Here is a 12,734-nt window from a genome sequence, read left to right as displayed (position 1 = left end):
ATATGATTTCTGTAATAGTGTTGTCAAAAGTCTGGAATGCCCTACCTGATTCAGTTGTCTCACCTACAAATTTTCACAGTTTCAGTCACAAATTGACTTCCGTGGGCCTTACTTCACACTCAAAAGGTCAGGAGAGGGGGCGTGCATAAGTGCACTAACATGCCTATCATTCTTCTCATTGTATTTTCATTCTCTTATTCTTGTTCTCATTTTGGTTTGACCAATTCCAATAAATGGATAAATAATTGGGTTCTTAAAAGCTGAGAGTTGTATTGTTTGGGTCAAGGAAAGGAGTCAGGATTATGAGGTCCTTGAAGACCACCTTCTTCTCATTTGGCTACCATCTAGGTGAGCAGTAATTCTCCAGGTATTCCTAATGCAGCAAGGAAGACTTCAGGTCCCACATCATGGCCACTCCTTGGCAGAAGACTTCCAAGGATCAAAGCATGGCTGGGTTTCAGTCATGAAAACATTTCACGGCAGAGTTGAAATCTGTCTCACTGGGCAACTATTCTGCCTTCAGATGTGGCATTCAGCAAAGATGGCTTCTGTTTAATATAATACAGGTCGTCCTCAACTTATAACAGTTCATTTAGTGACTGTTTGAAGTTACAATGGCCCTGAAAAAAGTGACTCATGACCATTTTTTCACACTTACAACTGTTGTAGCACCCCCATGGTGGCATGATCCAAAATTAAGATGCTTGGAATTGACTCATATTTATGATGAATGCAGTATCCTGGGATCATGTGATCACCTATTGTGACCTTCTGACAAGCAAAGTCAATGGGGAAGCCATATTGACTTAGCAGCTGCAGTGAATCACCCAACAACTGTGGCAAGAAAGTTCATAAAATGGGACAAAACTCACTTAACAACTATCTCACTTAGCAACAGAAATTTTGGGCTCGATTGAGTTCATAGGTTGACCTCAAATAATATTGAAAAAGCAAAGGTTTCCCTGTCAATCATGTCCAATTCCAGGGCATGATGTTCATCTCCATTTCTTGGCCGAGGGAGCCAGTGCTGACCAAAGAAAATTTAAGAGGTCTTGTGGCTAGCATGAATATATGCCACAGGCACACGGAATGCTGTTACCTTCCCACCAAAGTGGCACCTATTCATCTACTCACATTTGCATGCTTTCAAACTGCTAGGCGGGCAGGAGCTGGGACATAGAATGGGAGCTCACCTCATTGCACGTAGCTTGGGTCTCAAACCCAGGATGTCAGCTTCCCAACAAGCTCAGCATCTTTAAACACTTAGCCATCATGCCCCTCAAATAATATCTATACATGTATATATAACATATATTTGTCTATTGGTAACTGTTGGACTTTGATAGCGCTGAGTGGAGAGTGCAAAGCAGTGGTGAGATTTAATTTTTTTTTACTACCAGTTCTGTGGGTGTGGCTTGGTGGGCATGGCAGGGGAAGGTTACTGCAAAATCCCCCTTCCCTCCCCACCCCACTAACCTGCTTTCCAGCTCTGTTCTCCTGTGCAGGGCAACCAAAGAAGACCCAGCCGATCAGCTGGGACTCGATGGGAAGCAGAGAAGAGATGGGGGCGGGGCCCCTCAGAGGGGGTATTTGCCGGTTCTCCAAACTACTCAAAATTTCCCCTACCAGTTCTCCAGAACTGGTCAGAACCTGCTGAAAACCACCTCTGGTGCAAAGCATCTTGAATTTGAAACATCTTAGATTGAGCATGAAAGTTATTCTGAGTGCATCGGTAAGAGTTTCAATTTTTTTAAAAAAAAATCTCTCAAAATGGACAACCCCACTTAGGAGCCAGTTTTATTTCTATCACAAAACACCTCCACACTAATCAAATGAATTTGTTTTAAATCACAAAGAGATTTTTTTTTCCCACTGAAGCAACTATTCTGAGGTCAGAACAAGGCGGTTTTGCATGTCAAAGAATTCAGATTTGATACTTTGCATATCATTGGTCTAAACTCAACCACCAGATGGATGTCTTTGGGCCAACCATTCTTTTTTTCCGTCACACTAACCTATCTCATACATGTTGTTGTTGTGAGAATAAAACTGGTGCCATGCTCACCCTGAGCTCATTAAATTAAATGCTTGATAAAAGTGAAACAAATAAAAAGAAATTCTATTCATCTCTCATCGGTGAATTTAAAATACTAGCTAAATGCTATCTCTTTTTCTGCTGTTTCATCTCAGTTGCTTTGTTTGTTTGTTTTAAAAAATATCCGCAGGCCAAGCTGGCAAATAAGCTTGGTAGCATTTTTTTAAAAACAAAAAACAAAACCCTAAATAAATCCCTGCTTTTGCTTGACTGAAGAATTCATTTTCCTCATCAAGTTCTCGAGATCAATGAGACAGTGGGGACGAGCTGTTCAAAAATTATTTGTTGAACTCAGCAACCTCAGACTTTTCCAAGAGATATAGATCACCTCAGGCAGTGAAGAAGAAATGGTAAACTTGTAGTTAAAGAGCAACAGGTCCAGGAAATGGAAATCAAATATTTATCAGATGCTTAGTCTTAGAAGGAAGGGGTGGGTCAAAATATTCAACATGCTGTTCAATCAAAGCCCCATCCCTTTTGTGTATGTGTGATCTCAACGGGCACATCTGACATCTTCCAGCTTTTGACACGTTTGCATCTTCCCCAGGGAACCTCCCTCCTGTACACTGGTTTCATACTGTCAGCGTTTGCCAACTTGCTATATTAATGGCATGGACATTCTACTATGCACCTTGCTCCCCTCTGGGAAGGGGTTTTAAAGTATTTCTAGCAGGACTACCAGATTCTGTAACAGATTTTGTTCCTTAGGCCCTCCATCTGGTAAAGTCACAAGATTAGTTTTGCTTGCCATGTACATGTATACATCTGAAATTCCAACCTTGGAAAGATGGAAGGCTGAGTCAACCTGGAGCCTGATGGGATTTGAACTGCCAAATTGTAGGCAGCTGGCTGCAATAGAAGTTGCTTGCAGTACTGCACTCTAACCACTGCGCCACAGAGGCTCATATATGTGGGTATATGCATAATTTTGTATTTATTTATTTATTTTGTCATGTTTATGTAGTGTATATTGGACATAGTGACCCTTTGAGAGCTGTATGCAATGAAATTTCATTTTAATGTATGCTGATTAGTGTACATTTAAAGTGACAATAAAGTTAATCTAAGTCTAAGTCTACCCAAATAAGTGCTGATGGCTGTTTTGACATGGGACAAACCATGAGGTGTCTGCTTTAAACACTTGAATGTTTATGCCTGGTGACATTTCCTGAATAACAGGTTTTCCCACAAATTGATGAATGATTTCTACTGTGAGAAACTAGGAAGAGATGAAGAAAGGAAGAGAAGGGAGACTAAACATCAACAGTCCATTGGCAATTTATCTCATAAGAAGCAAGTTGGCCCAGATATGAAGAAACTTTTCAAACCATTGAAAGAAATTCCATCTCAATGTTCTCACTCTAAATGAGGGCTGAAAAAGTCCTCTTGCAGTTTCCAAGGTGCTGTACTTATCCAAGACTAGCATCAGACATGAGAACCAGTTTGGTATCACAGTGACGTATCAGGCTAGAAACTAGGAGATCATGACTTCTAATCCTACCATAGGCATGAAGCCCCCTTGGCTAGTCAGTTTCTCTCAGTCCTAGAAAGCAGGCAATGGCAAACCCCTTCTGAAAATCTTGCCCAGAAAACTGCAGGCAGCCTCCAAGTGGAATGGGACAACTCGCTATGGCTGACTCATCCCAACAGACTTGCTGCAGGACAACTTGCCATGGCCAACTTGCCCCTGGACAATTCAATGTGAGATAACTCAAGAGAGGGACAAGAGGGACAAGTATCTCCATGCTCTGGCTCATCCCAGCCTTGAGGACTTCTAACAAGGGAAACCTAAATCAAGAGAAGCTCCACTGCAATTCACTTGTCTCTCTCTTGAGTTATCCTGCGTAGAATTGTTCCACAGCTAGGGACCATGGTGAGCCAGCTGGAATGAGTCAACTTTGGTGTGATGGCCATGGAAAGTTGGCCATGGTGAGTTATTCTAGACCCTTCTCCAAGAATTAGACACAACAGAATTAAAAACAAAAAATCATTATTGATACCTTTCTGCAGTCTGTAATTCATGCTTCTTCAATCTTGCTGCACTGCATGGGGTGGGGTGGGGGATATACATATCCAAACTGGTCACATCCATCTACCATTGTGTTGGGTTTATCACAGACCTTTGCCTAGTTTTTTGAAGGCAATGAATAAAGATGGCTCCCTTACCTGAACATTCTGGATTGTAACACTCTCTGGCATCAGCATGAGCTCCTTTGCACTCTGCCAAGCCATGAGCCAAGACACTGCATTTACGGGTCCGTTGCTGAGTCCCATTGGAACATGTCACTGAGCACCGGCTCCAAGATCCCCAGTCCAGCCATTGGCCTTCCACTGTCACAAAGGAAAAGCACAAGGAAAAGTCCTTTCATGAAGAATTGAGTAAGGGTGGGAATTCAAGATGTCCTCTTTCAGTTCTAACCACCATCATCTCCATCCCCTCTAGCTCCCACATCCCTCATGAAGCTTCTTCTCAAACTTAACTTGAGCTGAATGAACAATAGGATGACTAGATGAGCAACTGTGTCAGTTCTACAATGTATTTTTCTTTTAAAGAAGAACAATGCAACTCAGCAGGTTCCTACCAATAACCACATCATGCACCATGAGAAGGAAAGGGGTGAAAAATAGGCAGGAAAATCCTGTGACCAACATAATGTAAACCAGATTTTTTCAATCCATGTACACCATGGTTTATGATAGTGTTTCTCAACCTCAGCAGTTTTAAGGTGTATGAACTTCAATTTTGCCGTCCGGATCTGACCAGGTTGCTGCTATATAGAGACTCCTCTATGCTGCTTCCTCTTTTGACTCCACCTCTGCCACCCCTTCTCTACACAATATATCTATGAACATAACTATGTTCTTCTTGGCCCTTTTGGTGGTGGTGGGGAATCTTTCCCAGGAAAAGATTTTTCAGACAAGCGCTTGATGAGTTTTATGATGAAGACTGATAGATAAAATGAGGTGCTTGCTTAGACTTCAAAACTGAAAGCATCTACCGAATAAAATAAGCAGTTGATGATGAGAGATTACAGGAAAGCTGAAAAGGAACAGAAGAAAGAACAGAGAACAGCAGACAATACAATTGACGGCTTATCTCATAAATGGCTGCTCGGCCCAAGTGGGAAGAAATCTGCCAAGAGGCATTTCAAAGGATTCAAAAGAGATTCTCTGCCTTAATGGACTTAACTCCTTATAAAGGAGACAGAGGATTCCTTAGAATTTGGTTCTAGGATTCTGTATTGCCAACAGCCTATCTGGATCGAAGTTACAAAGGATTATGAACTACACACCTTTTATGCATTTGTAATCACTTACAAGTGGAAGAGCTGACTATTACTTATTTCATAGTAAACTTTATCAGGAATTTAGAGCTAGATTAATTAGGCCCTTGTTACTCTAGTTTAGAAGGGAAAAAAATCTATTTTTTGGTTGTCTGATGGAGATGAAGTTTTAACAAAACAAGTTGCATTGTTTGCAATGGCTGCAAGGAAGATACAAAAGAACACACTGACAAATAGCAGCTTAATATTACAGAGGATGTATTGAACCAATTTGATTCCTGTAATTTTAGAAGTATATTGCTAAAATGTATGGTTGCAAGTGCTTAAATACAAAAAACACAAACATACTGTATTTATCTCAACCAAACATTAAAGTTACTTTAATGCATTCTGTGTAATTCTTACTTCTTTGATTTTTGCCCAGGTATGCAGGGCAAGATATTAATACGGAAATGTTAACTGCACCTCTCATTCTTCTCCTAGCCACATCTAGTGATAGTCCAAAGCAAAACATTGTGCATTTCCTCACTAGTAGGTCCTATCAATAGTAGCCAATGCTGTAAGAAGGAAAATCCTGAATTATAACAAGGTTGGGGCATGAGAGTAATTCAGTGTGCATTTAAATCCATTTGTCCACATGTTTTCCCATTGAGGGTTCTGTCTATCATCTCTGTTGGACTTATGACAAAGCAAAGAAAAATTGGGATCAGATTTTTACATTAATTCAGAATATTTTTAGATATAAAAATGAACCCCTAATTTTTTCCTCTTAGGTTTGATGTACAAACCTGAATGAAAATTAACTTAATATATATGTTAACAGCAGCAAAAAATTATATGCACAAAGATGGGAAGGTACATTAATTTCCACAATGGACGGTGATAGTGAAGTGATGGAGCTGGCAGAGACAACAAAATTGACTATGTTAATTAAAAGACAAAAAATTTCTAGTTTTGTTTCCAATTGGAAGCCATTTTTGTTCTGACCCAACCCTGGTTCCAAAAGAGCAAACACAAGACAAAGGTAGTAGCACAACCTTTTCATGTTTCAGCTAAGAATCCTGTTTCTTCACAGATAAAAGGCTGCTTCCAACTAATTAGTTCCGACAAGAAAGAGCCTTGCCAACTTTTTGCAAGACTGCCAAAAACAACAGATAAGAAATAGTTTACGACACAAGAGTCTTCAAATACCAACTGTAATGTCCACAAGGCTGAGTTACAAAACATCTTTGCTTCCTACAAAGAACAGCTGCCTTTTATCTTCTTGAAGGAGGGGCCATTATCTTGCAGCCTTACTCCCACGTTGCCTGTGCTGTTGTAGCTGCTCTTTCCTGCGAGCAATCCTGTGCGCACGTGCACTTGTCACAGGCTCCTCAGGAACCTCCTCATCGCTGCTGCCAGCCCCCACGATCTCCAAAGGCAGCAGTCCACTCCCTAATGGTCCTGGCCCCTCATCTGAGTCCTCGCTCTCCTCAGCTGTCCGCACCTGCTGCCGGCTAACCACAACAATTTCTGTTTTTAATTAAAAAATGAAAAAAAAAACCTAAATTTTTTTTTAGGTTTTGATGATTACAGTGATTTTAGTTGTTATAGAAAGGTATGATCAGGGATGTCAAACTGGCAGCCCATGGGCCGGATGCATCATGCACAAGCCACGCCCACCCCAGCTCTGCAAAGGGAAAAATGTTGTGATACATCACGTGATGGCAAGAGACACCGCAAGTCTGACAGTCATGTTGTAGATTGAAACTTTTTTTGTATTCTATTGCACTGAAAAAAACTGGAAGTCAGTACTTTATTTCCTTCCTTCCTCCCTCCCTCCCTCTTCCTTTCCTTGTTCTTTCTCTTTTCTTCCCCTCTTTCTCCCTCTTCCTTTCTTCTTTTCTTTCTAATGTTTTAAAACGTTGTTTGTATTTTAAAATATAATAAACTTTAACATTTTTTAAAAAAAAATAATATTGGGGAATGAATACATTGCTCAGGAACAAAGATCCAGCAATGAGACTACAGGGTCAAATTTAATATCCTTTTTTGCTCCTCCGCAGACCAAAAATGTATGGAGCAATAAGCTGTTGTGGACAGCAGCTCTATTCGAAGAAGAGTCACTTATTCAACTCTGTGACACTTAACTGCATGGCTGCTGTTTTTGCTGGCAGAAGAAGCAAATTTAATGGAACAAGTTGTTTCAGATGAAGTTAGCAACAAAGCACAAGATGACACTTCAGTTCCTAGTCCAGAGCTACACATGGATTCTCTCATGCATTTATCTAAGTCTTCATGACTACTTAACAAGTACAGGGCAAAGAAGAAAAGCAAGCCTTGATGCCACTTCATCATAGGAAAGTATCTGAAAAGGAGGCGAGTCTGGAAGAGTCTTTGAAACTGGGGGAGAAATCTTGAAAAGACTTTTGGCTTTCAGGGAGTTGGTTGGTTGGGTTTTTTTCTTTTTTATAAGCCTGCTAAGATCAGTTCTAGGTGGTGTCTTCTCTGCTTGTAGAGTCTTCCAATCTGTGGTCTCCAAAAGCTGTTACTTATCTTGGGTGTCCTCAATTCTTCCTTTTCCTGTGTTATCTGGAAGGAGGGAAAGACAAGCAGAGGGGAAAATGTGCTGGGACTGGGAGAAATCTTTTGCAACCGGTTCTAGAAGATAAATTAAGGCCTGGAAAGCATCATCATCTTCTTCTTCATCATCATCACCATCATCATATTGGAAGAAGGTATCTTAGAGAAGGCGCTGTCGGCATATTGGTGAACTATGTTGGTTAGATTTGGCCTCACTGTTCCAAACAAATAGGAATACAGCATCATCAGCTATAATCAAAATCCATTATCCTTTCCCATTCTAGCTTCTTCATCACTTTCATTGATTCATTCTCATCAACATTGTCCAGCTCTTAGGCTTCCACATAAAGCCTGAGTTGATCATTTTTTCCCAGTAAGATTCCATTTTATTCTTGATTTTATAAATATAAAACTATCCAGTGAGGACCTTGAATCTTACTTAACCTAGATATAAATAAGAGATGGTGGATTAGGTGAAGTAGGTAGGCTGAATGCCAACATTATTTTTATGATGAAAATCAGCCTTAGGCCAAGGAAGTGGAAAAGTAAACTTTTGAAGAACAACATGTAGCAACTATCTGGTCTGATTGTAAGGATATCATTCCATAGGTTGCTTTCCCTGCCTAACTCATGATGTCTCTCTCCCTTTACCTGTCAGGATATTTCCTTAATCTGGACTCCTTTATATTACCTCTGCCAGTTCTTAAAAACAAACCCATGTTGACTTCTGGTAATAACCATAATTTTCTCAGCAATATTGTGAAACGGTTGGCACTGCCTTCTTCCAAGGTTCTTCTCTGTTTAGCTTAGAGCTTTGACAATCCCTCTACTCATCCTCAAGACCTTGCTAACTTCTGAATCCAGAGAAGGTGGATGAAGTTCTGACAGCTGTTGAGACCACCTCCCCATAGTTAGTCATGCTTGGTGGCAAGACCTGATCTTCCCACTAGCCAGAAACCTGGAATCCTCTTATAGCCCCAAATCCAAAGGGATGCAAATCTAAAACCAATAGCATTGAAAAAGCAGCCCTTCCAGTATACCAGATGGTACCATTTGGCCTCCCTTAGAGGCCTGGCAGCTCAAAAGAAATGGCTGTTAACTGAATGTGGTCAAAGGACCTGGTGCATCTTGCATAAGTCTGGCCTGCAGTCTATTTTTGAACAGCACTAGTACCCAAAAGACAAGATGAAAGGTTGACAAAAATAGAGGGTGGGGGAGTAAATACTTTTTATGAAGCAGTTTGCAGCAGCTGGTGAGGATGGTGTAGCCTCTCCTCACTGAAGCTGTGCAAAAACTGCTGTCTGCTTCTGCTACTCTAGGTAGGAGCCAATAAAGATGCCTCATTAAATCATAATGGGGCCTTGGAGGTGATTTAGTCCAGCCCCTTGCACATTGCAGGATCTTCAATGAAGGATGAAACTGCAGTATAGCTGGCAAGTGCCTGTCCATCTCATAGCCCTGCCAGCTCTCCTGGCAGGCTATTTCACTGTTGAAAAAATTCCTCGGTTGGGAAGCTTCTTTTAATATTCAGTCCAAATCCGCGTGACTGACATTTCCACTAAAAAAAAATAACAATGTTGCTTCATCTTCTGCCAAGAGGAGGTCTCTCCCGAACTTCCACTTTTCCAGGTTTAAAATATTTGGCTTCTACGTTTCTTGTAAAACATAAGTTTCCAAAGTACTGGATGCTATATCACTTTTAATGCAACCTAATTTTTTTTCTTTTCTATTTTTTTTAATAGATGCATCACACTGCTGCCTTATACTCAGCTTCTCCACTGAAGCAGTTGAATCTTCTTTGCATTTTCTGCTGCCAACTCTGATCTCTCCCATCTATATCTATACCAGAGTTGCAAGACCTTCATTTATCTTACTTGACTTCCCATGTGTTGGTTTGAGCTGCGTTCCAGCCTATCAAAATCCCTTGGAATCTTAATTCAGGACTGCAAATGGAATATTCATTATGAATTATTTTTTATAAACATCCATGCACCGCCTCACACTGAAAAGTTTAAATTAGTTCTAATCCCTTAATCTAACATTGCTGTATATAATTTAGTCCATTGGTTGAGTTTGCACGTTATGCAAAAGGAGACGCAAATAGGTTGGGTACTTTGTAAAAGCCCAGCAATTATTTCTTTGTCTTATGTGGGTGTTGCAACTATGTTTTCCTAACCTGAGTTTAGGTGTGTCAAAATAATTGAGGAAGTTTTATAATGAATGAGACCCTTAGCAGTAAATTTGGAGAAACCGAGTATTCAAAACAGGAGAAAATAATGGCAAGGTTGTATCATTTCACTTATACAGTGTAAATATTTTAGAAACAGCAGGACTGGAAAATATGACAAGTGAAAACTAAATAGAAGACCAGCATCACCTTATTTAACAATTTGAAAGATGAAAACAGTAATGATTTGTGAACCAAAAGGAAGAGAGATTGCATGCATTTTTAAGAGGACATTTCATCTGACTTGATGGTGACTGGACATCCATTTATGTTGGTCTATGGCTGTAGTTGTTTTACAATTTACAATTTAGAATGGAAAGCTTGGGACAGTTTAATAATTGTGAAAATAAATACATGAAATTATAAGACCGTGATGAAAGCACCCCTATATCAAAAGCATTCAGGGCAAAAATAGTCTCAATGCTGACCTATGGTACAGAATTTTGGGCCCTTAATAAAGCTATTTCACTTGAATAAGTTCAGACCCATTTTTTAGGATGAATACTGGGAATGACAGGAACACATCTGCCTCTACAGTCAGAGCAGAAACAGATATCCATTCCTTTAATCGTCATTTTATAATTAAAGTGTTCACATACTGGTAAAAGATCAATTTGAGGATCTTATAGACTTCCTAAGATATACTTAACAGAATAGATATTGTAAGTATGGCCCAACCCAACTGCTGGGTCAGCCAACTTTCCAACATGGATTTTCTATCCAGCGTCTATTCTCAAGGGCCACCCAGGCAAGGGAAATTTTTAAACAGAGAGTCCTAGATATTAGTGTTCAAACCGACATGGAATTATTGGCTAAAAATAGATCCCCAGGTTGGTTGGCTAAGAATAAAACTATTTTTCAACCTGAAAAATAACTGTCACGGAGTTTGACAGAAATTTTAAGAAGGGCCTATTCTAGAGAAAGATTTGAGTTGTTGGGTTCCACAGTTAAGTATGGATGCTTCTACCACTTGCCATATTATGAAAGAACCTGCATATGTGATACCCCAATCATTGAAAAGATTTTTCATATCTTATTCAACTATTATATGCCCCCATTAAGCTTAAATATTTATCATTGCTATTGGAAAGCCCACTGGGGATCTGATCTACAGATTGTCATATTTCTTCCTGGGATCAAATGTACATATTGTATGAGGACTGCTAAGTTTATAACTAAGGTAGTGATCCTAAGAACTGGATACATTGAACAAATTGGGATAAGGAAGATTCATTTATCTGATTACTTTCTTCTTGTGTTACCACATATGTATTACCATTCTATTTCATGCTACCTACTTTATTACAGAATTAAAATATGTGTGCAATTTATTTTACCTTACCTTATTTTATTGCTAAGCTCAGAAAATTAATCAATGAATAAACTACTACTACTACATTATGAAAGCAAACTGGAAAGTGGAACATCTGTTATAAGCTGCCCGGAGTCATTTCCTGAGATTGGCGACTATAGAAGTCAAATAAATAAATAAATACATCTGTATTAATACCGGTATTATATAGTAGAAAACAAAGGTAGTATCAGTCACTTGATTAGTGAATTTAGAGTTGACAGTGGAGAAAAGGTGATTAGTTGCTTTGTTTTCATGTGCACAAAAATAACTAAAAGTGGACAGTTTGATGGAGAAGAAAAAAGGAGATTACTCTTAGGGCACTGATAAATGTAGACACAATCATGAAGGATAAGGATATTTCTATGACAACAAAGACAAAAATACTTAAAGCAATGATCTTCACAGTGATATCGTATCTGTAAAAGTTTGACACAGGGAAAGAGCAAGAGAAAAAAATAAGTTCCTTTGAATTATGGATTTAGGGATGGTTCCTAGGAGCACCATGGACTGCAAGAAGAACTGGTCAATCAATTCTGAAGCAAATCAAAACTGGCTGCTCTCTTGAGGTAACAATCAATAAGCAGAATCTCACATCGCTTGGACATGAGATGTGAGATGATTGATAACTATCCTTGGCAAGATTGATAGAAGCAGAAAGGGGAGGCAGATAGGGAAGATGAAGATCACTGGAACATCCTTGGAAAAACTATAAGTTATTGTTGAAGACAAGTTGAAATGATGAGCATTTGTTCAAAATTTATCAAGAATGGAACCCAACTTGATAACATTTAAATTTGAGTATTTCACATTTTATCTCTGTCAATGCTCTAAAAGAAAGATCCAAGCTAATCCGTGTTGGTCATTTTCTATCTTTTATCATTTCTCCAAGATCAATTTTTGAACATTACTTTGAAGATTTCTTTTTGCAAGATAAACTCTCACTATCTTCCAAGTTTTAGATATCCAACAAGTCACAGGTCAACAGTGATAAATTAAGGTCCTGCACATAGGCAGGAAAAGCCAAATTCACAGGTATAGAATAGGGGTTACCTGGCTCAATATTGCTGTCTGTGAGAGAGATCTTGGTGTCCTAGTGGACCATCATTCAAGTATGAGCCAGCAATGTGCTGCAATTGCCCAAAAAGCCAATGTATTCCTAGGCTGCATCAATAGAGAGTTAGCATCAAGATCATGAGAACTGATAATACCACT

General features: G+C 39.4%; 1 protein-coding gene across 6 annotated transcripts in view; it reads right to left on the bottom strand.

The window, feature by feature from the left end:
- ADGRB2 (adhesion G protein-coupled receptor B2) overlaps positions 1-12,734 on the bottom strand; it is a 260,012-nt gene that overhangs the window by 101,361 nt on the left and 145,917 nt on the right. For all 6 annotated transcript variants that reach the window (XM_087970495.1, XM_087970489.1, XM_087970494.1 and 3 more), the window contains exon 5: positions 4,262-4,426. In XM_087970495.1, coding sequence (XP_087826621.1) covers positions 4,262-4,426 — 165 coding nt within the window. The remainder of the gene's footprint in view (positions 1-4,261; positions 4,427-12,734) is intronic.

This window comes from Notechis scutatus, chromosome 8 (assembly GCF_049901735.1).
Source record: "Notechis scutatus isolate UNSWTSFEM ecotype Mainland chromosome 8, rNotScu1.2, whole genome shotgun sequence".
NCBI classification, from domain to species: domain Eukaryota; kingdom Metazoa; phylum Chordata; class Lepidosauria; order Squamata; family Elapidae; genus Notechis; species Notechis scutatus.
The sequence above is the reverse complement of the archived record's forward strand: the minus strand, read 5'-3'. Positions and strand labels throughout refer to the sequence as shown.